At 52.5% G+C, this 24,098-nt stretch overlaps 11 protein-coding genes across 11 annotated transcripts; 4 read left to right on the plus strand and 7 right to left on the minus strand.

The window, feature by feature from the left end:
* Positions 1-539: 539 nt before the first annotated feature.
* Positions 540-2,493, plus strand: COCVIDRAFT_11626 (hypothetical protein; the record flags this gene model as incomplete). The annotated part of the gene is made up of 4 exons (XM_014706354.1): positions 540-657; positions 722-1,395; positions 1,455-1,946; positions 1,996-2,493. The coding sequence occupies 4 exons, from the start codon at positions 540-542 to the stop codon at positions 2,491-2,493; spliced, it is 1,782 nt and encodes a 593-aa protein (XP_014561840.1).
* A 131-nt stretch (positions 2,494-2,624) lies between these two features.
* Positions 2,625-4,799, minus strand: COCVIDRAFT_85608 (hypothetical protein; the record flags this gene model as incomplete). The annotated part of the gene is made up of 3 exons (XM_014706480.1): positions 2,625-3,211; positions 3,297-4,464; positions 4,527-4,799. 3 exons carry the CDS (start codon positions 4,797-4,799, stop codon positions 2,625-2,627), a joined length of 2,028 nt encoding a protein of 675 aa, XP_014561966.1.
* Positions 4,800-5,430: 631 nt separating this feature from the next.
* COCVIDRAFT_85371 (hypothetical protein) lies at positions 5,431-6,266 on the minus strand (the record flags this gene model as incomplete). The annotated part of the gene is made up of 3 exons (XM_014706481.1): positions 5,431-5,618; positions 5,671-5,763; positions 5,825-6,266. 3 exons carry the CDS (start codon positions 6,264-6,266, stop codon positions 5,431-5,433), a joined length of 723 nt encoding a protein of 240 aa, XP_014561967.1.
* Positions 6,267-6,484: 218 nt separating this feature from the next.
* On the minus strand, positions 6,485-8,075 carry COCVIDRAFT_85274 (hypothetical protein; the record flags this gene model as incomplete). Its single annotated transcript, XM_014706482.1, has 3 exons — positions 6,485-6,981; positions 7,032-7,816; positions 7,882-8,075. 3 exons carry the CDS (start codon positions 8,073-8,075, stop codon positions 6,485-6,487), a joined length of 1,476 nt encoding a protein of 491 aa, XP_014561968.1.
* Positions 8,076-8,531: 456 nt separating this feature from the next.
* On the plus strand, positions 8,532-11,359 carry COCVIDRAFT_85208 (hypothetical protein; the record flags this gene model as incomplete). Its single annotated transcript, XM_014706483.1, has 4 exons — positions 8,532-8,568; positions 8,622-8,779; positions 8,833-8,984; positions 9,034-11,359. 4 exons carry the CDS (start codon positions 8,532-8,534, stop codon positions 11,357-11,359), a joined length of 2,673 nt encoding a protein of 890 aa, XP_014561969.1.
* A 377-nt stretch (positions 11,360-11,736) lies between these two features.
* On the minus strand, positions 11,737-13,423 carry COCVIDRAFT_22185 (hypothetical protein; the record flags this gene model as incomplete). Its single annotated transcript, XM_014706378.1, has 5 exons — positions 11,737-12,392; positions 12,451-12,981; positions 13,038-13,140; positions 13,263-13,303; positions 13,399-13,423. 5 exons carry the CDS (start codon positions 13,421-13,423, stop codon positions 11,737-11,739), a joined length of 1,356 nt encoding a protein of 451 aa, XP_014561864.1.
* A 437-nt stretch (positions 13,424-13,860) lies between these two features.
* Positions 13,861-14,659, plus strand: COCVIDRAFT_85254 (hypothetical protein; the record flags this gene model as incomplete). Its single annotated transcript, XM_014706484.1, has 3 exons — positions 13,861-14,154; positions 14,210-14,450; positions 14,499-14,659. 3 exons carry the CDS (start codon positions 13,861-13,863, stop codon positions 14,657-14,659), a joined length of 696 nt encoding a protein of 231 aa, XP_014561970.1.
* A 115-nt stretch (positions 14,660-14,774) lies between these two features.
* COCVIDRAFT_85205 (hypothetical protein) lies at positions 14,775-15,191 on the plus strand (the record flags this gene model as incomplete). The annotated part of the gene is made up of 1 exon (XM_014706485.1): positions 14,775-15,191. One exon carries the CDS (start codon positions 14,775-14,777, stop codon positions 15,189-15,191), a length of 417 nt encoding a protein of 138 aa, XP_014561971.1.
* A 219-nt stretch (positions 15,192-15,410) lies between these two features.
* COCVIDRAFT_22187 (hypothetical protein) lies at positions 15,411-19,177 on the minus strand (the record flags this gene model as incomplete). Its single annotated transcript, XM_014706379.1, has 3 exons — positions 15,411-15,574; positions 15,645-19,113; positions 19,163-19,177. The coding sequence occupies 3 exons, from the start codon at positions 19,175-19,177 to the stop codon at positions 15,411-15,413; spliced, it is 3,648 nt and encodes a 1,215-aa protein (XP_014561865.1).
* A 538-nt stretch (positions 19,178-19,715) lies between these two features.
* COCVIDRAFT_85164 (hypothetical protein) lies at positions 19,716-19,991 on the minus strand (the record flags this gene model as incomplete). Its single annotated transcript, XM_014706486.1, has 1 exon — positions 19,716-19,991. The coding sequence occupies one exon, from the start codon at positions 19,989-19,991 to the stop codon at positions 19,716-19,718; it is 276 nt and encodes a 91-aa protein (XP_014561972.1).
* A 2,323-nt stretch (positions 19,992-22,314) lies between these two features.
* COCVIDRAFT_22189 (hypothetical protein) lies at positions 22,315-24,087 on the minus strand (the record flags this gene model as incomplete). The annotated part of the gene is made up of 2 exons (XM_014706380.1): positions 22,315-23,946; positions 24,007-24,087. The coding sequence occupies 2 exons, from the start codon at positions 24,085-24,087 to the stop codon at positions 22,315-22,317; spliced, it is 1,713 nt and encodes a 570-aa protein (XP_014561866.1).
* Positions 24,088-24,098: the final 11 nt, after the last annotated feature.

The following is a 24,098-nucleotide window of genomic DNA, read 5'->3' on the forward strand; positions in this document are numbered from 1 at the left end:
CAAACCAGCGCTATCAGTGTTACCCTGGCCAAAGGGACCATGTGCCGGTGTTTTAGTGCGGGTGGCTTAGACGTGCCGTCGGCCAAGACATTTTGGCATGTGTGATCGATGCGCACCTGCCTTTTGACCTTTTCAAGATATCGTCTTCCCCTCCACATCTTCCTATTCTATACAGCTCTTGACGACGGTATTTTGCAGCGGGCTTCCTGTTGTCTTCGTCAGGCCTCGCCGGCCACCCTTAATACATTCGTTGCTGTTGGATGCGTCAGACCGCCAGATTCATAACGATTAGGCGCTAAGGCAAGGACGTTGAGCGGGTAACCACGTGCTTTGCAACTACCTGACCAAAAGCTGCAAGAACCTATTACTTTTCTTTATCGCCATCCCGCAGACTGGTTGCGGAGAAAAAGAGATAGAGAGAGGTTGATTAAGCATTGCCACCAAGCTTCGCCATCAAGCTTTGCCGAGAGATTTTGGTGCGTGCAAGAGCCATACCTACTACGTCAGGGTCCAAGAGGGGACACCACCCACTCACAGCCATGCCGACGCTCGCTATCAACAACTTCAACATTGTGTGCGCCACTTTGGGCGGCTTCATCACACTTTTTGGGCTTGTGAGCTATTTGATGAAGGAGAAGTTTTATCTGAGTGAAGCGTGTAAGTGCATTCATATCAGTTGTATCGTTGCGTGTAATCATTTACTAATTGGGGATGTTACTAGTGATATCACTTGTCGCCGGCGTCATATTCTCCCCCCATGGCACAAATTGGATCAGACCAGAAGACTACGCACTAAATGGCGATCACACGCTCGACACCATCACCCTCTACTTCACCCGCCTGGTGCTGGGCGTCCAGCTCGTTCTCGCAGGCGTACAGCTTCCCTCCAAGTACCTAAAGACCGAATGGAAGAGCTTGTCGCTCCTGCTTGGTCCGGCCATGACGGTCATGTGGCTCGTTACCAGCGCCATTGTTTACGCCTTGGTCCCGCACATCACTTTTCTGCAAGCCCTTGCAGTAGGCGCGTGCGTCACGCCTACGGATCCTGTGCTTTCGAATTCGATTGTTAAAGGAAAATTTGCGGATGCGAATATTCCAAAGGAGCTGCAGAAGATTATTGTAGCGGAATCTGGGGCGAATGATGGGTTGGGGTATCCGTTTTTGTTTTTGCCATTGTATCTTATTCAGCATACCGCACATGGTGGGGCGGGCTCGGATGGGAGTACGAGGGTTGCAATGGGGCTTTGGTTTGGGGAGACGTGGGGGTATACGATTGTGCTGAGTGTGGTGTATGGTGCTGCGGTCGGGTGGGTTGCAAAGGAGTTGCTGCATTGGGCTGAGGAGAGGAAGTATGTGGATCGAGAGAGCTTTTTAGTTTTTGCGATCACTTTGGCGGTAAGTTGTCGGGGAGCCCGATTTTTCCAGGATTGTGGGATTCTAACATGGTATTGCAGCTCTTCATTGTTGGCACGGTAGGAATGATCGGTAGTGACGACGTACTTGCATGCTTCATTGCTGGCAACGTATTCACCTGGGATGACTGGTTCCGTCTCGAAACTATGGACGACTCTTTCCAGCCTACTATCGACATGTTGCTTAACGTTTCTGTCTTCATCTGGCTCGGCGCAGTCTGCCCCTGGGACCTTTTCGCCAACTCCCCTGTCATTTCTCTCTACCGGCTGATTCCTCTGGGAATCCTCGTCTTGCTCCTCCGCCGTTTACCAATCGTCTTCGCACTGCACAAGCAGATTCACCAGATTGAGCAAAGGCGCCAGGCACTCTTTGTCGGTTTCTTCGGCCCCATTGGCGTCAGTGCTATTTTCTACCTCTACGTCAGTATCGAGTTTCTGGATACCATTATCGTAGATGGGAAGGTCAGGGAAGATGCAGCATACTTGGCAGAAGTGATAAAAGTGGTGGTTTGGTTCTTGGTCATCTGCTCAGTCGTAAGTCCCCTTGGAAAAAACTATCGACACAAATCTAACTACTAAACAGGTTGTCCACGGCCTTTCCATCCCAATGGGCAAACTAGGTCTCCAACTTCCCCGCACCCTCAGTACCGCTCTTTCCTTCGCCCGCACCAGCTCCTCCGGTCCCAACGATTCCCAACCTTCCTTCCACGTCCCCAATTACGGCACTACCACTGATGCCGATACCCGTATCCATCGTAGCCCTGGCTTTTCCCGCAGCTTGAGTGGTTCGCTACCTAGCCGTGTAGTCAGGATTGGCAGGAGTTTTATCAGGAGTGGGACGAATACGCCAAACATATCCAGACCACCTAGTACATGTCGACCAGAAAACCGACCCCCGATGCCGCTGAGTGATGTAAATCCTGCAGGTGGTCGACAGGAGGATGGGCAATCTAGTGGTATTTACGTAGGAGAGGGGAGTGCACTTGAGGAACGGGTTATTCCTGGACGTACGATTAGGTTTCATGACGAGCAGGCGGTGGCGGCGGGTGGGAGTAGACGTGAGGGTACAGATGATGAGTGATGAGGGATGGGTTTTGTTGCTTGTATATCAACTACATACCTGCATTTGGATAGAATGGGCGTAAGGCCGTCACATTTTGACAAAGATAATCCCATATATCTAGAAAGGAGAATTCATATATGATCAAACACTCAAACCACACCAACAGCCCCCTTCTCACCCCCTTCCCTCGCCGCAATCTCCTCAACCTTCACCACCTTCCCCTCCCTCACACTCTTCTCCAACTCCCCCCTACTAACCCCACACTTGGCACTATATGTCGCCCGATCCCTCTTACACCCCCGCTCCCACACCATGTTCTCCCCCCAACACCCCACGCCCACCAACTCAACCCCTAGCACACTAACTATCAACCCCGTCGTCGTACCAACCAACCTCACACTATCCAAATGCGCAAGCGGCAGCGTCAAAATCACCACCGCAACCACAGCCCGATACACAAGCCTCACATCTTTACTCAATCGCTGATTTGGAATCTTACGATGCGAATGCGTTTTTGCAATTGCCGCGAGGCAGAACAGTGAGATGGCGAGGCCGCCACAGTAGAACCACTGAAGACCATCGTGGATATGTTCTTCAGAGCGGGGGATAAAAGTTTCGTAAAGAGAGGAGAGAGGGGCGGAGGGGGTGTCGTGGGCGCGGACGAGGATGCCGAGGCTGGAGGCTGAGAGGACGAAGGAGAGGGTGAAGGCGGGGTGGAGGGATAGCCATGCCATTGCTTTTTTTATAGCGACGTTAGTCAGCTTCGTTTTTTTTTTTATCTTTTTTGTAAAGATGGATGAGGGGGGGGGGAGAAAACTAACCGGAGAAAACATGGCGACGTATAGCATGCGAATGCAGATTCCACGAGTCAATCTCAAAGTAAATCCAATTAAACGTAAATGCCTGAATCAAGCCCAGCACTGCTTTACCGAAGAAGGCATTGATACCCATTTGGACGTTGCTTTGGTACAGCAAGCCCAGCACGCAGGATCCAAAGACGAGCGTCACAAACGCGTTTGTACGCTCGATTCTATGCTCGATGTTTGTGCCTGGGAAGAAATCCAGCCGCGCTTTGATACGTGCGGGGAGGTGTTTTGACATGGGACTACCGGGGCGTTGCACGAGTAACATGATGAATTGGCCGAAGAGATCGAAGACGATGGCGACCCAGATTAGGCCTTGTTTTGCGGGCTCGGCGACGTGGATGCTGGAGACCCACAGGGCGAAGGGGATCAAGGAGATGGCGCTGGTGCCGAGCATGCTGCCGCGAATCATGGGGATCAGCCAGGCGTACCAGCAGAGGCTTAGTGTGATGAAGAGGCGGGCGGCGAGGTAGAAGGCTACGAGAGGTGTATACGTGTGTTCGAATGCCGCGGCCATGTTTGTGGTGAAACCGAGTAAGCAGGTTAGGATAAAGAGGACGGCGCAGCGTCGTAGGACGTCGTCGGAGTCGAACCACGAGATTAGCATACCGATGTCTGACCAGATTTTCCAGGCCATGAGGAAGGTGATGGCGAAGCGGAGGAGAGACTCTCCTGTGGGATGCTCGGCTGCGGAGTCACCCGTGATGGCGATGATGCCGACGTAGAAGAGGTCGATGAAGAGTTCGTACGATGCTACTTCCTGGGCTTCTTTGGCGCGCCAGAGGAGGCCTTTGTGGAAGTACTGCCGTACAATTGGGCGTTGGTAGAAGCGCATTGTTTCACCGAGTTTGCGTTCTGCGCGCCAGGTATCCTTATCGAATAGGGAGTTGCTGGGTGAGTCCAAGGAGTCCGAGTCTTCCTTTGTGCGGAGGTGAGCAGAGTATCCGTACTTGGAAAAGTTGGCGTCGAGTTGTACGGCGTGCTCGCTGATCATGTGGAGTTCGGTAGATAAGGCGTCGAGTTCGCGGATGACGCGCTCGAATTCTTGGGCTACTTCTCCATGTTCTTCTTGTAGTTGCTTGTGTCGGTCTTCATGGTGGGCGTGGGTATGGCGAAGTGCTTCAATCTGTGCCGGTGCTGTCAATGTCCCTAGATACACAATCACCGTCTTCGATGTCAGAAACCTACATGTTCAGGAGATCCATGGATGACTAGATCAAAATCATTCTTCTCGTTTGCAGTGCTCAACTTTCGCCTCATGACGTTGGCCTCATCGGGTGAACTCGCAATGTGTACCTTTCTTCCATCTGGTCTCAGAAATTGCCTCAGTCTCTTTCCTGTATGGTGGCCAAGATGCGGATGGTGGTGGTGATGGTGATGGTGAAATCCATGTGCTGTGCTAGAAGTGGTGTCTGCTGGCGTAGTGCCTCCGTCCACAAGTGTATGTGGAGTGTCTGCCATGATTGCATTTACAACAGTCGACAAGGTGAGAGCAACACAACTACATCTACAAAAGTACGGTGTATGGCTACCAGAGATAATATAGTTGAATTAACCCAGTTCACGCAGAGGTCTCCCTCCTGAAGTACAAGAATGGTGGCTTGCTCCTTGCAATGTTTACGCGTATTTGATTGGTTAGGTGTAGTCTCAAGAAGGTGAATAAGCAGGCACTAGGCATAGGTAAGCAGCGGGGCGCAAGAAGTACCCCTTGGCCTTGTCTGCTGGCAAGAATTAAATGGTACACTAAGATTAATGTAATGCGTCCAGTATGCATGTGCAAGTAGGCCCGAGCCGACGATGTGTGCCTCTGTGCAGAAGTTAGATAGGCTTTCTTTTGGTGTTGATCGAACGGGGCTTCGCCAGGAGAGGACATTGCTAAGAATTGTCAGAGCGCTAGAGCAAGAACGCCTCGTCTTGGCAGTTGATCAAAAATTAAGGACTGGAATGGTCCAAGTGCAGTTCGGCAGAGCCCTTTTATTGATCATAAAATACACTATCTGCTCAGAATACAGTGAAGCGTAGTATACTGGCTCAGAGGGGCTGAGTACATGGCTGCCAGCAAGAGCCAAACGTACTTGACGTATTTCATCATTTACCGTTTCTTCGCTTGCCCGGGGCTTGGAGCATTTGCGTTTGCGCTCGTGGTTCCCGCATCTGTTTTGCCAGCCATCCATGAGGCAAGGTCAAAGTTTTGTATCTGCTGGGCGGTGTTGGTGGAGCCGGAGCCCAAGACGCCATTCTTTTGCATTTGCTCAAATTCTTCCTTCATTTCAGGATCCACTGGACGTTCGTCAGTAATTGCATTTACCTCAGTGTTCTGCTTAGGACTTACTATTCTCCATCAGCTTGGGCATGCCAAAGATGAGACCCATGGAAACAATAGCCATGAGAATCATGGGGTTCTTCAAGAAAGACAGTGGTGAGACTATTTGTGTGTTAGCCAACCCGAGTTTTGTATTCCTTCGACGTGCGTATGCGAGACGTACAGCCTTGTCTTTCTTGATAAAAGTACTTGGGTGCCACCGGTCTTGCCTCGATGACAAGCCCATTTCCGCCCTCACCACGGTTCTCGCCCTTGTTGTCCCACTCATTTCCTAGGAAGGTCTGCCAGGCCCTGATAACCTCCTTCTTGTCTCCGCTGCCTTCGACAGCCTCCTCCAGGGTGACATCAATTCTCAATGGCTCAAAAGCATAATCGCGGCAATGTACGGTGGCAAGGTAGCTGCCTACGCTTACGTTGTTGAAATTGAAGGTGTTGGCGCGCGTAAGGTAGGCATCGATGGGCGGGCCCGACGACTGCAGGGTTGCGTGTGTGGTAGAGGTCAGGGTGGAGGGGTTTACGAGGGGCGTGTTGGGAATTTGGAGGAGCAAACGGGCGGCGCTCGTGAGCGTCGCAAAAGACGACAGGGCGGCAAAAGCAGTCTTCATGGCGCCGGGAATTGCAGAGGCCGCAGGGTCGATGATGCAACTTTGGTTGAGCGGACAGTGGCAGCGGATACATGGACATCACGGCTGGGTGCACGGGCCAATACATCTATCTTCGACCACAAAAGTCGCTGTGCTTGTTTCGAACAACGCATACGAACGTTGAAATCTAAAATACTACATATAACGGTTCCAAAATGAACCTCGATCTAGTTCCATGATTAACAATCTCTCGTAAACTCAGAACGCTGTCGCCAACTCTCTCCGTATCTAAATACGCAAATGGGTATAATTGCCAGGACCAGGCTCAAGGCACCCAAGCAGCTGAAGCCCAGCCCATAGCCCAGATTCTCAGCCAGCGGGTTAGCTGTCAAAGGCAAGAAGGTTCCCATCAGGCACCTGGTAACAATGACGCCAGTCAGTGCCGATGCTGAATACATGCCAAACGCATCAACAACGTAGTTGGATAGTGGGATAACGGATAGCAACAAGGTAGCTCCCATCAGTACCACAGACCCAAGAAGCAGTAACACAGGGAGTTTGTACTCTGCAATCCAGCCATATGCGCTTACGGTGAAGGGTAGTACAAGAGCACCGAATATAGAAAGCGGCAGGCGATATTCGGGTTTCCCTTTCTCGCCCTCGGGTCCGCGAAGCCTCACATAAATTCTGTCGAGTGCAAAATTGCAGATCATGACACTGCATAGAGATCCAATGCCTGGTGATCAGTTAGCTGCTGTGCTGTCGGAAACATGAAGCGTTTCTTACTGAAAGAGATAAAGGCAGTCCCGGTCATAGCAAGCTTGAAGTCATATTTGTCCGTTAGGATGACTGGCAGTGACACACTTATGACATAGAAGAAGCTGAAGGCGACCGAAGCAAACAACGAGAGGAGCATGAGGACGCTCGATCTAAAAAGAATTGCAAACGGGCGTGTCAATGAGTGCCAAAGCTTTGCAGACCCTGCATGGGTGATTCTGACTTCTACAGTCGCGTCGGCTCCATCGGCGGATTTTGCTGCTCTTTTCCTCAAAATTGCCAACTTATATGTCTCTCTAAAGTAGACGAGGAAGAGGAACTCGCACAGAATGGCAAGGCCGACAGCAATGACCAATATACGCCGCCATCCCATTGTCTCGGCAATGGCACCAGCGCTAGCAGGTCCAATGGCTCCTCCGATAAGTGGTGCGAGCATGATCAGAGACATGGGTGAGCCACGCTGCTCATTCTCGAAGATGTCGCCAATGATGGCCGGGTTGAGTACATTGGAAGCGACGCAAAGGCCTGTGAGCATCCTCGCGGTGATGAAGACTGTGCTGCTTGGGCTGTAGATTGCTACGATGGTGGCAGCAATGAATCCTATGTTGCAAGCATGGAACACAGGAGACCGTCCGAGTAGTTCGGACAAGGGTGCGATTAACAGAGGTCCAGCGGCTTCCCCGAGCTCCCAAATGGTGACGAGTAGTGCGCTATTGGCTGCACTGCTATGCTTTCCATCCAGGTCTTCAACGATGGTAGGGGCCAAAGGCACAACACCAATGCATGTGAATGTACTACAAGAAGTGGTCAGTTTTCATTGTGCTGCTAGTTATTGGTGCATTTGAAAAATTGAGCCTACACGACAAATGCCATGAACGCAAGCAGCAAGACGTTGCTCCATTTATGGGCCCAAGACCAATTTCTAGGGTCTTCAGGGTCCAGAGGCTCAAACTCGAGCTCATCGTTTCCATATTGGTCACCCTCTTGCTGGGTGCTTTCATAATCATGCGAAATGATTCTGAGCAGAGGCTGCTCTTCGTCGGTGAGCACCATGGCGGTTAGATTCACCCACAAGCTTTGGCGACAATGTAGAGACGTAGGACTCGAAGTTCAACATATTTTTTCAGCGGCTCACTTGTCACCTGCCGAGCCAAGCGGCAAGTCCTGACTAATTGCATTGCGAGACATGGTTAGGGTATTGGGTGATCGTTAGCGCCATCCGGCCATTCTGGACGGGAAAGTGAGCGTCTGTTGGGGTCTGGAAGTGGGTCAGACAGGGAGCTTCGGTGCTGATTCTTGATCGATGCCGAGGAGGATTTGGCGCTGGGGAGAAATAAGCCATGCATATTAGGTATGGATTGTATGCACAGTCTTTGGTGGGCATTGCGGATAAAGAAGATGCGGCGGGGACGCTTGCTCAAAGCGCGCTAACCATGTCCACTTTACGCGGTCGCGACTACCAGACTGGCGCGTTGTATCTGGAACAGCAACCCGCATTCCGCTACAACAATGTCTTCAGTCCAGCGATTGCGTGCTCGCCAGGCTCGTATGTACCCTCTGATGCCGTTACAACATTGCCTCCTCTAACCTAGTTCCTAGATGCCCCTGGTGCAACTTACCTTGCCTACACTCCCAACGGCAAGAAACTCATCACTACTGGAGTCGACAACTACTGCCGTGTATTCACCACGGGATCTGACGATGAGCCCGTTACTATAGACGAATGCCAGGAGAACAATACGGCCGTAGTCGCTGGCGTACGTGAGCCGGTGAACTGCAATTCGGGGCACGGTGCTAATACTCAGCGTAGAATGGCTTCTTTATCACCGGTTCCGAGGACGGCACAGTGAGCAGATTCTCCCTCGACAGCGGGAAATTTGAAGAGATACTCTTCCGGACCACCCTGCCCGTACGAGACGTAGCAATTAGTTCGGACGGCAACTGGATTGCTGTTGCAAGCGAGTACGTCAATTAGCCTCTGGTCGCTAGAATGCATTACTAACACGGACAGTGAGCTTGTTGTGAATGTCGTAAGCGTAAAGAACAAGTCTATGCGAACCCTACGCGACCAGTCTCGAGCCGTGAAACATGTCTCTTTCGACAAGACCGGAACCCAACTCGCTGTATCCTGCACCGACGGTCAAGTCTACATGTATAACTTGGATGGAGATGAGCCTGAGATGGTCAAGAGGATAGAAGGCATGATCAAGAGCCTGGAAACAGAGTCAGAGTCCAGTTCAAGGGTGCTGTGGCATCCTGATGGACGAGCATTTGCTACACCTACTGCCATGCGCCAGATGCAAGTCATGTCGACAAATGACTGGGAGAGACAGCGGGTGTTCAAGACAGGCCACTCTGCAGATATCACAGCTGCAGCATGGTCACCCAATGGTGCTCTGTTAGTAACCACATCGAGTGATCTCAGTCTCTGCCTATGGGATACCAAGACTCAACAGCTACTCCACAAGTTTGACCATCTCAAGGCGACCATTCTGGCAATGGCATGGCACCCTACGGAAAACATACTCTCCTACACCAACAACGAAGGCGAGCTCTTCATCCACACAGACATCGTCCCTGAGGAGCACCTCCCCTTACTCCAGAAGCCTACCGTCTCGGCACCCTTTTTCCACGATCCATCAGAAGGCCGAGCCGGTGTCCCTCAACCAGCTAAGCTTACCGCAGGAAATGTTCACACTCTCCCAGGACGACCTCGACCAAGAAGCGGGACACCAGACTCCCTGGAGGACATCCTAGGCCCCGAGTTCCAGGATGACGAAGCACAAGAAGATGGCGATGAGGAAATGAACGACTTTGTCATTGATGATGATGGCGCAGGCTATGCACCTGCCGCCATCCATGCGGCAAAGAAGCGTTCGAATGGACATCTCGCAAATGGCGTAGAACCCGCATCAAAACGACGCGCATATAGCTCCGCTCTTTTCCGTCCCCAAGTCCATGAGCCCTTCCAACCGGGTAGCACACCATGGCGCGGTAACCGCCGGTTACTATGCTGTTCGTTGACCGGATACGTAGAGACGGTCGAGCAAGAAGGCAATCACCATACAGTCACCGTGAAATTCTACGACGAGCATACCTTTCGCAATTTCCACTTCACTGACATTTTCCTCTACGACAAAGCCTGTCTCAATGAGAAAGGGACACTATTCGCCTGCCAACCGAATAGCACTGGAGAGGGAAATCAAGCTATGATCTACTACCGACCGCACGAGATGTGGACAACAAGAACGGAGTGGCGGACCAACCTGCCAACAGGAGAGTCTGTGACAGCAATTGCCTTGTCTGACTCTTACGTGTGCGTCACAACTTCTACAAACTACGTGCGCATATACTCTCTTTTCGGCCTACCCATCCGCGTATACCGTCAAAAGAGCTCTCCCGCAGTGACATGTGCAGCCTGGCGCGACTACATTCTCACCATTGGCAACGGACCCATCCAAAACGACCTCAGCACACAGCTCCTCTACACGATTGAAAACATCAAGCACGACATCGTGTATCAAGATTCTGATATCCTTGCCCTACCTCCAGGCACCACACTGACTTCTGTCTTCTTCTCGGCAGAAGGCGACCCATACATTTACGATTCCGACGGCGTCCTCTTAACACTGCTTGGCTGGAGAAACACAGGACAAGCCCGCTGGGTCCCCATGCTCGACACGAAGCTCCTCTCGCGTCGCGCCGGCGGCGGAAAAGAAGAATCATACTGGCCCGTTGGCGTTGCGTCCTCACCGTCGGCAGACAATAGCACCAACGGCAAGTTCCACTGCATGATTATCAAGGGCAGAGAACAATATCCCAGCGCACCGATCCCGCACCTGTCCGAGTTTGGCTTTGAGATTCCGCTGTCGAGTGCAATTGATAAGAGCAAGAAGGCCAAGGGTCGAAAGGGTGGTGCGATGTCTGATGACGAGGAAGATGACGAAGAAGATGAAACGACGAAGCCGCAGACGAATGAAGATAAGCAGCAGGAGCATGAACAGGCGTTTATTCTCTCGTCGACATTGCACTCGCAGCTTTCGTCGACACTGTTGCATACTCGGCCCACGTCTTCGCAAAAGGCGGCGCTGAGTGCGCTCGAGGTAGCGATTGATCGTGCCTTGCTCCAGTTACTCGGCTTGGAGTGTCTGGCAGGTGAGGACCATGGTATGAAGGCTCTGGAAATAGTAAGCCTGATGCGCGATGCCAATGGCAAAATGTTGGATCTGGCAGGCAAGGTTGCTTCACGCTACGGTCGCGAGGTGCTGGGCGACAAGATTCGGGAGTTGGCTGAGAAAAAGGCACTGGCTAGGGACGATGACGAAGATGATCTATAGTTAGACTATGCCAATTACATAGATTCACGTTTGTTGCATAAAGTAATTCACGAGTCAAAAGAACATCACAACATGGTCAGCACTGAAAACGAATGTTGCAAGACAATGCCATTTGACAATTTATTGGCCATTACTAAAAAGGTGGTAGTGGTAACATAGAAAGAGGGCAATTAAACCCAAATCGCTTGATGTCTGAAGAGTGCACGCTAGCAGCTCCCCTCAAAAGTCGACTGCTTGTCAAAGTCAAAACGGTATATGCTCTCTCTTGCCAGAGAATTAGAAAACAATACGCGCGAATGGCAAGCGAAGAGCATGCCAATCAACTATGCACAGCCGAACTGCTCTTGGCTACAAGCTCGAGCAATGCAACAAGACATCTAGTACTCTGCCTCGCCACCCTCCTCGTCGTCGCCAAGGCTGTCGGCAGCAACCTCCTCGTAATCGCGCTCAAGAGCAGCGAGATCCTCACGGGCCTCGGAGAATTCACCCTCCTCCATACCCTCACCAACGTACCAGTGGACGAAAGCACGCTTGCTGTACATGAGATCGAACTTGTGCGAGAGAGCAGACCAGGCCTCGCTAATGGCCGTGGTGTTGGACAACATGCAGACGGCGCGGTTGACCGAGGCGAGGTCGCCGTTAGGAACGTTCTGAGGTGGCTGGTAGCAGATACCGACCTTGAAACCAGTAGGGCACCAGTCAACGAACTGAACAGTGCGCTTGGTCTTGACCTGGGCAATGGCAGCGTGTGTGTCCTTGGGGACAACGTCACCACGGTAGAGCAGGCAGGTAGCCATGTACTTTCCGTTGCGAGGATCGCACTTGACCATCTGGTTGTTTGGCTCGAAGCAAGCGTTGGTGATCTCGTTGACCGAGTTGGCCTCGTGTGCGGCCTTTGCGGCGGAGATGACGGGAGAGTAGGCGACGAGAGGGAAGTGGATACGGGGGTATGGGACCAAGTTGGTCTGGAACTCGTTCAGGTCGACGTTGAGGGAGCCGTCGAATCGGAGCGAGGCAGTGATTGAGGAGACGACTGGAATTGAATTAGTCAGGAACCGGATGTAAGGAGAATATTCAAGTGAGCAACATACCCTGAGCAATCAGACGGTTCAGGTTCTCGTAGTTGGGGCGCTCGATACCGAGATTCCTTCGGCAAATGTCGTAAATGGCCTCGTTGTCGACCATGAAGCTGCAGTCGGAGTGCTCGAGGGTGGTGTGGGTGGTGAGAATGGAGTTGTATGGCTCAACAACGGATGTGGCGACCTGGGGCGCTGGGTAGACGCAGAACTCGAGCTTGCACTTCTTGCCATAGTCGACCGACAGACGCTCCATGAGCAGGGCGCCGAAACCCGAACCGGTACCGCCACCGAAGGAGTGGAAGACGAGGAAACCTTGCAGACCCGAGCAGTTGTCGGCAACGCGGCGGACCTTGTCGAGGACCTGGTCAATGAGCTCCTTTCCGACTGTGTAGTGGCCACGAGCGTAGTTGTTTGAGGCATCCTCCTTGCCGGTGATCATCTGCTCGGGGTGGAAGAGGGAGCGGTAGGCACCGGTGCGGACCTCGTCGACGACATTGGGCTCAAGATCGGCGTAGATGGTACGGGGGACGTACTTGCCCTGGCCTGCGCAGTGAGAGTTAGTTGTGCATCCCGACGCGTGCGCAAGGGCGGCTGCCTACCAGTCTCGGAGAAGAAAGTGCTGAAGCCATGGTCGTCGTTGACAGCCTTGCGCTCCTCGGTGAGGTAGCCGTCGGGCTGGATGCCGTGCTCGAGGCAGTAGAGCTGGCAAAGGTGGTCAGCATCAGTGCAGACTGGCGGTCAGGCACAAGGCATCCGGCGCCCTCCTTTTTTCGCTACTCGAAGCGGATTCGAGGGCGCGGCGCAGCGGATTGTCGAGTACTCACCTCCCAGCAAGAGTTTGCAATTTGGCAACCGGCTTGGCCGACTAGACGCGTACAAAGTCAGCATCAACAAAGAGGCGGACCTGTCCCACCAGTCGGGGGGCGGCCAGGGTGTGGGCAAGGATAGGCGGCTACGTACCGTTGAGACTGATGACTTCTCTCATGGCTGAATTTGAGGCGGAATAGTAATTGGGGGGGATATATGGAAATGCTCGGTCAGGGGTGGCGTCCGCGAGAAAGTCGAGGAGCAGCTGGTGGTGGAGTGGAGCAGTGGGTGGGGGGGAGAAGCAGTTGTTGTGTTTGCGGAATCGAACTTTTAGGGTGCAGAGGGCCCGGCCTACCACGGGCCACGGCGCTAACCGCTGCACTGCATACTCGACATACACATCTATGCACATGTTGGCATGCTTTCACACCTCCCATTGCACCTGCCGGCCTCTCCATGGCCAGTTTCTTCTTCCTCTTCTTGTCCTCCATCACCACAACACCAGCATCAACACCACCAGCAATGCACATGCAATTGTCCCGGCCATCCCCCACGTGAGAGAATGCGCCATCTCCATCCCGCCCTCCCCCAGAGTCCCTGTCCTGCCGTCCAAAGATGCGCCTCGTCGCCCGCCTGCTGCTCTGCACCGTCACACTGGCCTGGACGGTGAACGCAAACGTTGAGAAGACAATATTCCTCGGCCCCCGCGCTGCAGCCCTCTCCAATGCTCTCCCCGGCATAGACACGCTCGCTTCAAGCGCCCTGTCGCCCGCCAGTTCCATTCTGCCCACCCGCATTCCCATCGAGTTTCCGACCGAGTCAGCGCCACGCGGTCTCGAGTCCTGGTACCTTGTCCGCCGCCTCGACCACGGACGCAGGTACGAAGTCCGCGTTTGCTGGCCAGCAACAGTGAGCCCAATTCCACTTCCCCCACCTCGACGGGCCAGTCCTGACCATACCCCAGCAACCAGCCGACTTCTGGCTTGATACCTACACCCTCGCCCACGTGCTCGATACACCCGACCTCAAGGCGTCACTCGTCCACTACAGTCAACAGAATCAACTCGACGGCCACAAAGATACTGGCGCGGCAGACTTCGATGTTCACGAATCGGCTCTGCTGCTACGTCTCCAGGCTGCAGCCTCCTACTATTCGACTAATCGCACACTGATGCTCCATCCGCCTCCGGTAGACGTGGATATCAGTACGTTGCCATTCAATGCTTACACATCATCTGGTCTGACTCTTGTAGTTCTCGATCCCTTCCTACTGAACGTCTTCCCTCAGTCACTCGTCCCTGCCGCTATATACATCACTTTGGTCGCCGTGTTTGCCTACCTCCTTTCTGGCTACATATACCGTTGGCTACTCTCTGTCGCCGCTGAGCAGCCCAGTAAACCGCATACCGATTGAACAAACACTTGTGTGCGCCCAGTCGCATATCTCTCCCAAGGTCGTAGCTTGACTCTAGCCATAGTCCCTGCGCTGGCTGCTTCTGTACTCGACTCCTATAGGCCAACACGTGAGCATGTCCGCGACCGCTGGAGCTCCTCCGCCGCCCCCGCCGCCGGGGCCATTTACGAATGGTAATCCTTTCGATGACCTCCCTGCAGAACTACTTCTGATTATCTACGAATATGTGGGAAACAGCAATCTGATCAATCTTGCCTTGGCTATCTATCCTACCTTTCAGCGCCACAACCTCTCACCAAAACTTACCCCAACCACTCTCGCCCACATGCTAAGCCTGTCACATAGACCTCCAATGTATCCAGGAATAGTCTATATGCCTGCAGAGCTCTGGCTGTGCGTTGCTCGCTATCTTGAGCCTGCTGATATCTTGTCCATGATGTTTACTTTCGGAGCCGTTTTTGGCCAGCCGCTCACTCCAAGTACGAGAGATAGGTTGAGAGTTTGGAGTCGGCGATTGAGGGAAAAGGGATGATTATGTATTTGTGGAACTGCATAGTATCACAGCCTATGTCTATCCATAAACTCTTACGAAATGAATGACATGAATGAAATATCATATGTTACTACAAAAATACCCATAATCTCCGTTGCCTTGTCACATGAAAAAAAATGCGTCGTAAATCAAACGCCACGCTATGCATACAAACCCCTCCAGCGCCCGTTAAATGCCCTCAAACTTTTTTCCCCACTCTCACGCATCCCTTGGAAACTCATCCTCCAGCCCAATCGTAACCTTGACATTCATACTGCCCAGTTCCTGGATCAAAAGCTTGGCAGCGTACGGCATGGTAATCTTACGAACCGCTTTTTCGCTCTCGCAGAGTTTGCAGTATCCGCTGTATCCCATTTGGCCGCCTGCGACATACATTAGCTTTGCTTTCGGGAAGAAAGAAGAGTGGAGAGGAAAAGGGGGAAAAGGACATACACTTCTCACAAACATCCACATTGTGCGCATCAGAACTAATCATCAAGCGCTCGAGCAAGAGCTGCGACGCACCATACGCAATCAAACAATCACGTTCCATTTCTCCCAGACGCAAACCACCGTCTCTTGCACGACCTTCCGTCGGCTGGCGGGTGAGGATAGCACGGGGACCACGGGCACGCGAGTGCATTTTATCCTGGACCATGTGCTTGAGTTTCTGGTAGTAAATGGGGCCGAAGAAGGTGTAGAATTGGTGGGCTTCGCCCGTGATGCCAGAGGTAAGGTAGTCTTTTCCGGTGTAGGAGAAGCCTTTTTCTACGAGAATCTGCGACATGTCTTCGACGGTGGAGCCGCCAAAGGCAGTGCCGTATTCGAGGGTGCCGTTGAGGACGCCAGCTTTGCCGGAGAGGAGTTCCATCATTTTGCCGACTGTCATACGCGAGGGGAAACCGTGCGGGTTCATGATGATGTCGGGGCAGATGCCTTGGTCGTTGAAGGGCATGTCTTCTTGCTGGACAATCAGACCCGTAGTACCTTTTTGACCGTGGCGAGATGAGAATTTGTCGCCGAGTTCTGGACGACGGGTTTGGCGCAGGAGTAGTTTGATCAGCGTTGTGCCTGATTCGTTTTCTGTGATGCAGGCTTTGTCGATGTAGCTGCAGTCGGGCAACTTGTACCTTTCTGGCTTGTCTTTGTACAAATTCGACGCTGGACCCGCGGTATCTTGAGGTATCGATTTCAACAGGAAGGCATCGCCGGCCTCGAGGCGAGCGCCGACTTGAGCAATACCATCTTGACCAATCGCCTGGTGGTTGGGATTTGCGACATCAAGGGCGCCGGCGTTGATGCGATCGGAAGTGTTGTTGGCGTACGTTTTAAGAGGCGTGACGTGCTTCTTAAATACTTGACAACGACCAAATCCTCGATCGCATGACGCCTTATTGAGAATGAGAGCATCTTCGATATCGTAACCCGAGTATGACATGACAGCGACGGTTGCATTCTGACCTGCCGGAAGCTTGTCGTACTTTGTGAGTTCAATGGTTCGCGTCTTGACCATGGGTTGTTGCGGGTAGACCATCAGGTATAGCAGTGTGTCTATCCTGTTGAACTGGTTGTATGCTATGGCGCCAATTGCTTGCTTACCCATAGCACATTGATAGGTGTTACGAGGCGACTGGTTGTGATGAGGATAAGGAATGAGACCAGCGACAGCGCCCAAAATTGTGAAGGGCTCGATCTCCAGGTGTGTCGTGTGTTGATTGATCTCACTCTCCTTGAGGGCAATGTTGGTATCGTTCTCTTCGTTGGTGTCAAGATACTCCACGAGACCTCTTGTCAGGAAATCCTCAAACTCCATGGTACCCTTGCGAAGCGCTTTCAAGTACCGCGAAGTAACTTTTGAGTGTTGATTCTCAACAATAATCATTGGCCTACAAATTCGCCCTTCGTCAGTAGCGATGTGGACTTCGCAGTGGTCATGGTCGATATGGATGCTAGTGAACTCGGAAATACGTCCCATTCGTCGGAGTTTCCGGAAGCTGTTGAGGAATCGCTTTGGAGTGTCTGTGACAGCAATGGGCGTACCATTGAGACAGACACTATAAACACCCTCAGCATGGATCTCTTCTCCTGTTTGTGAACAAATGTCCTCAGCACCCAACATGAACACAATCTTGCGAACTGGGTCATCATCATCTTCGGTCGTAATGTGCGTCATGAGTGCCAGGTTCTTGACTAGACCACAAGCCTCTCCTTCTGGTGTATCAGAAGTACAAAGCATACCAAATTGCGAGGGCTGAAGTGCACGAGGACCAGAGACCTTACGAGTTTTCTCAAACTGCGAACTGATTCTCGTCATCATACCCAGTGCTGCAATATAACTAAGTCTACTCAAGACGTGCGTGACTCCGGCCCGCTCCATCTTGAATCGCTTCAAACTCCAATTTCCGGTAGCAATTGCGCGCTCGACACCCATGGTAATGTGGTTCTTGTGAACGCTGAAGTGGGAAAAGGCATCAAACTCCTGCGCCCTTACTTGCTTCTTGAGAACCTTGTCGATGCTGAGCTTGAAATCGTGGTTAAAGCGCTTGAAGTGATCTTCAAACAAGAGGGACAACATCTGCCCAGACAGCTCAAGACGTTTGTTGCCAACATAGTCACGATCGTCTACTAGCTTCGGGTCTTGCATCGCCATCAGAACTCTCCGAGCCATGAGAGCTACGTATAGTGCCTTGGGTCGGTAATTCGTGCCCTCGACCGGGACGTGGGGAAGGACAACGTTTGATAGACATTCAATTGCCTCAAGGTGGTAGTTCCTGTTGCGCGAGGTACCAAGCGGCTTCTTGACTAGTCGTACGCGGTGGCCAATGTATTCCAGCGCTCTTTCTTGTGTATGAATCTGCTCCCTCGCGCACGCCTCGAAATTGATGGCAAAATTGTCCTGGTATGCACTATCTTCTCCGGCAATCATAAGGAGAATCTCTTTATCGGAATGAACTCCTAGTGCCTTCATGACAAACACGATTGGAATCTCTTCAGAAAGAGTGTTGTGTCGAAGGTACATGAGTCCTTTCTTTTGGATAACATACGTCTTCGTCCGCCTCTCGTGGGTGGAACTCGTAACGCTGGCTTGCATAATTCCTTTTGCGCTTTCGACAATGACTCGATTCTTGTTCAGCTGCTCCTGAACAAGGATAACCTTCTCTTGTCCACGTGTGATAAAATAGCCTCCTGGATCTAGCGGACACTCCTCCATGACAGCCATTTCGCGATCGTTCTTTCCAGCAAGTACACATTTGTTACTCTTCAGCATGATAGGCATCCTACCAATCTTGATTCCCGTCCGCTTGACCTTGGCGTTTCCCCTAGTGTATATGATATCCACTACTATCGGCGCAGCATATGTCATGTCACGTAACCGGCACTCGTTGGGTGTAATGGTACTGCGATGATGCTCGAGGTCATCTTCTTCCTGTCGGTTCGGCGATAGTACGCGGATATCCGTGTATTCGAGGAGAAATTTAGGGTCGAAGTCGCTACGGACGAAACGATTGGCTTTGATAATCTTCTTCAAGTCGACATCGACAAAGTGGTTGTAAGAGTCAACGTGCTGTTTCACGAGACCCTTAGTCTTCAAGAAGGCTGGCAGTAGATTCCATTTGTCGCGCGCGGTGTTGATCGGGTCGGTCAGACTCTTGCCATAGTAGAAAGGTTCGAGAAGGGCGGCAAACTCGTCTTTTGCGTGGGTGAGTGGCGCTCGTCGCTTTCGCGTTTGATCTGCTGACGTAGAAGCCCCAGGATTGAGATCTGCCGCGCTACTTCCAGCACTCGCTTGAGGATTGGCGCCCTCAGAATCAATCTCCATAGAATCGCCGCCGTCGACCTTTTGGACTTCGGGTGCGCCAGGCGCACCCTTCGCCTTTGTCGCCCCGCGCGGGGCAGCTTTGGGCTTGGGGGGCGCAACTTCCTTTGCACATGTTAGTTATATACGAGCATTTGTGCGCCAGTGTTTGTACCTTTTTGCCCACCATATTTGCGACAGTAGAGCAGGGGAGCGGAAGTTGGAGGAGGGTTGGTGAGTTTGTTAGAGCTGCTGCAACAATTTGGCGTTCGGCGAGTCAGACATGCAGGTGGAGAATCAATCTTGACCAATCGGTAATCCGCAGTAGATTCATCTAGCCGGACTATGTGAGTGACCGCATATGCACCATCACCACCACAAGGGCGACATTTACTGCACAAGAAGGATCATAAGACACATGATTGTTGAGAAATATTCTCATCATTCTAACACAAGATCTTAGGAGCACACGCTACATCATCTCAGTCAACGATTACATATACTTTGTCACCAACCAGCAACTAGAGATGCATGCGTAGATCATATCCCTAGATAACCATGGTTCTGCCATATCGTACAAGCCATTCAATCCTGTCCAACTTCGTGTAGCTGCAGATCATCTCATGCATTCCCCATTCATAGTTGCTCAAGCACACCTCAGCCTTTCCCAGCTTCTGTCAAGCATTACTGATATCTTCCCAAACCTCAGGTTTTGGACAGAGTTCCACCTAGAAGGCGTCGCGCACATCTGCTTCACCATTCAGACCCCTCAGCGAGCTTTCAGCCAAGTCCACCTTCAACTGAGCTGTCTCAGCTTCACGTTCAAGACCGTCCCACTCCCTCAGCTTCTGCCTCTTTGCATCCTCCTTCTTATCAATCAATTCCCTAAGCTTCTGTGCCTCTGCCTCTAGTTTCAGAATCTTACTCTTGTCATACATCTCAGGGGCTTTTTGGCCTCCAGGAATCTCTTTTGGTAGATCGGCTAGATGGTCGCGGAAACGCATTGTACGTGGATACGTTGTAGCGGTAGAGTTGTTTGAGCCGCGGAAAGAGGGTGCAAAAGGCGCTGCTCCACCGGGACCGCTGCTGCTACCACGAGGACCGGATGGTGCGCCGCCATAGTAGCCTCCTCCCCGAGGTCCTGCGCCCCATGACCCTCTGCGTGAAGAGGATCCAGAGAAATCTCCTCGCCCTTCGTACCCACCAAAACCGCGACCTCCACCGCGTGGCCGTGTTGGAGCCGTTAAAACGGGGTTACTTCCTCGAGGAAATGTGGGAGGTAGCGCTGTCGAGTTTGATGGACCTGCTGGTGGGGATATGGCAGGCGAGGGATAGCTGCGACTGGAAGGGCCAGTTGGGGGCGCTCGAGCAAAGTTGCCTTCACCATTGCGATACGATGAAGAAGGACCTGTTGGAGGCGCAAAGTCTCGGTCCCCACGCGGCCCAGTCGGAGGGCTCTCTCTACGACGTGGAGGGGATCGTTCTCGCTCACGACTAAAGTCTCGGCCTCTTTCGGGAAGCCGCTCTCGAAAAGGTGATCTTGGTGCTGAAGCAGGTTCTCTGACAGGGAGGTCCTCCACGAGTGCGGCCCGGCTAGGATGGATAGGTGGCGGGGAAGAGCGGCGCGAGGTAGCGGCAGAGTCTCTGCCTGATGGCTCATTTGAAGTGTAGGTTGGCCGCGCTGGAGAAGGCGACCTACGACTCCTCCAAGTATCGGCAGTATACGGGTCGGGGCGTTCGCGTCTCAACGAAGGTGACCTGCGCCTATAGTCTCGTGGCGGAGAGTATCGTCGTGGGGGAGGGCTTCAAATTGGTAAGCAAATCGTTCTCGTAAGCAAGGGGCTCTAAACGTACCTATTCACCCGGGAACGTGGTTCTTCGTATCGGCTTGAGCGAATAGGCGAGCGCATCCCCCGGCTCCTTGCTGGAGACACATCACGTTCTCTCAGAAGTAGTGGCGACCTTTCGCGTGGCCGTGGAGAACGAGCGTACGAATCGTATTGATCCCGGTCCCGTCGCGGTGATCTTGGCCTGTCGTTTCTGTAGTCATCACGTCTGGGTGAAAATGCTCGACGGGGAGGTGAGCGAGGGCGTGCCCTCCAGTTGTCGTCGCGACGTGGACTTCGTGACCTTCTTCGGAACGCAGGCGAGCGGCTTCGCGGACGGGAGGAGCGGCCCCCAGGGACGTAGGTATCAGCGGAGGCTATACCGCGACGAGGTGGAGAGCTACGGCGAGGCGGACTTGCTCGACGGAAGGGAGGTGAGCGAGCACGATAGCTGTCTCCGCGCGGAGAGCGTGGGCGTGGCCCGGGGGAACGTGGACGGTATGTGTTTGAATACCTATCGTCTCTTAACTCCACGTTAGCAGTGGCGCTTCCAATCATTTTCAAAGACCGAACAAGTCCATATGCCGTCCATCAGTGTACAAGCGATAGCCTGGTGTTGACAAACCTTCTGTCTCCTCGATCACGATCTCGCTCGCGATCCCTGTCCATTTCGGAACCAAAAGTAATGCGCTTGACCTATCGTAAATAGTAGAAATGGCCGAATACACTGAAAAGAATGGGTATGAGTCTGCAACTGATAGTCGCGGTGGTGGAGCGGTGGGGAGTGTTTGGCGTCCTGTGTGTTGGGTCTGCAAAAAGTGAAGTTCAAAGCCAAGCCCACTGCAACTGAACGCGTTGGCCGGTCACGTGCCTTGGGCTGAATTGTGGCTTATAGCGTGTCAAGCTCTGGCCTTCGCATCGACAATGGATGGCTGCCTGCAAGTTTCAGCTCTTCTTTCCTTTTCTTCTCTTCCTTAGGACATGCAATCAAGTGGACGAGAGTGATGGTCGTGTGTGGCGTGTACGTGTGCGATAATTGCCACCCTACCATTCTTCCAAACGTGAAGGTGTATCACTTGATCTTCGAGAAATTTGTTGACTCAACTGCCGTTTGGCACATCTCAACATTTCAAGCATTCTCATGTTGAGTCTGGCAGGAGTTGTCAACTCACAACTATTGGCTGCTTTGTTCCGCCCCCTTGCCTTGCTGTTCGCGTCTTCGGTGCGTCAATCGTGGCGTAGCGGAAGTTCGTATCCATAGTCACCGTGTCATCCCTGTCCATTGCTGTGCCTCGAATATTGAAAATCTTCATCTTGATTATACTCATCTGTGGGCACACTTGATTGCCACATATAACGCCGTTTCCCAATGCTGAGTATGCCGAAGCCCTATTGACCCGTGACATCCGTGACGCCAGCTCGCTCTTGGAGCCCCTGAAAGTGCAATCCTGGATCTTTTATACAAAATTCATGTCCCCATTGGACTCTTGACAGTGCAGGCCTAGCGCCTAGTCTTTCGCTCATCCTCCCTCTTGGTCCTCTTCCTGCTTTCCTGGTTGATCATATCGGCGAGATCGTCTTGGTCGATACTCTGCCATTGTCCCTGTGCCTCAGCCCGCTGCCTAGACTCATACTCTTTCTTTAGTGCGTCCTTGTCCAGCTTGTCGCTGTCCGCCAACTGGTCAATATCAACAGATACATCGATGTCTCCAGCTTTGCGTTTCTTCTGAGCGTGTCCAAGCGCATCGCGCCTAGCCGCATCCAGATCATAAGCATGCTCACCACCAAAGAAGCCAGTCGCAGATATGTTCTTCTCTGGAAGCACAGTGTATGCACTTCGCGGCGCACCTGGCTCTTCCGTCTCGATCCCCTTGCGCTGTTTCCTGAGCTGAAATTCTCCACTAATGCTTTCTGCGCCCCCAATCTCAGATGGCATAGCCGAGGCACTAGTCATGGATGTTTGTATGCCGCTTGCATCCTCGTCTCCTTCATCTTCGTCCTCATCTTCATCGTCTTCTTCCTCTTCACTTTCTTCGTCCTCACTCTCACCCTCAGCTCGAAGTGTTCCCCAAATACCGCGCTCAACGGGTTCGCCCACATGTGTCGGTTGCTGTTGTTCCTCCAAAATAGCAGTGCCGTACAGGTCTCCTCCGAAAAGTGGCTTACCGGCTTCATCTGTGGGGGGCTTTCCCCATTGACCAGGCTGGAAACCCCAAGAGGAGCCTGGAGGGATCGGGGCATTGACACCGGGTACGCGCATGTTGGGATACGATGGCGGGGGGCCGTAACGTTGCATGTTGATGAGCCAAGGAGGCGGGTGACCAGGTGCCATTCCAAGTGCCTCGCGAAGTTCTTCGCTCAACTCGCCTGGCTTGAGGTTTACAAGGTTGGTTTCGAATTCCTTGCCTTCGTAGTAGACCTCGCCGTATCGGGTCAGCTCTGGCTTGGTCTGTCGTCTGAAGAAGGCATCATAGAGCTTCGCATAGTCAATGTCAAGCTTGCCAAGTTTTCCTTGCACACGCTCTCGCTGTTTCTGCCTCATAGTCATCTCTGCCTGCTTTTCCAAGACCGCATCTCGCATTTCTGCAATACCTGTCTCCTGAATGAATTTGGGTAGAGTGAAGGGTGGCTTTTCGATACCTCGCTTGGATGACAGATATTCACGCTTGAGCGACCAGTGAGAGGGTACGGGTATGACGTTTTTGGCTGCCTTAATGGAGATTAGTAGCTGGGGATCCGATGATGACACGTCCGTCCACTCGACCAGTTCTGGTCGGGGAACCAGTGCCTTGAGCTGCGCGACCGATAGCTTGTTCATTTGCTTTCTCTGCTTCTTAGAGAGCTTGGGCTTGCCATCGTCTTCATCCTCGTCAGGGATGTCGTCGTCAGAGTGGTAGATCTCAGGCTTTTCATCGTCCTTGGTCGCTGCTTCCTCATCGGTCGGCTCCCTGAACTTTTCGAAAACATTCTTGTATTCCTCGAAGAGTGGGTCGTCGAGATTGTACTGGTTCGCGATATCATCGATGGAAAGTAGGTCCGCGGGCTTCACAGCCTGTGCTTCGTTATTTGTGTCGCTTTCGGGTGCGGGAGATTCGCTCTCACGCGCAGAGTCGCCGGCTGTCGACGGTGTCTCCTTCGAGGCTGTTAGCAAATTGACTCGTGATGCGCGATGGAATAGATATGCGACACGTACAGAGCGCTGCTGCTTCTTCTTCGCACGGCGATAGGCGTTCTTGTTCGCCTGCTTCTTGCCCTTCGCAGTGGCGCCCGACATGATGGCGATAA

This window comes from Bipolaris victoriae (genome assembly GCF_000527765.1).
Source record: "Bipolaris victoriae FI3 unplaced genomic scaffold scaffold_3, whole genome shotgun sequence".
Classification (NCBI taxonomy): domain Eukaryota; kingdom Fungi; phylum Ascomycota; class Dothideomycetes; order Pleosporales; family Pleosporaceae; genus Bipolaris; species Bipolaris victoriae.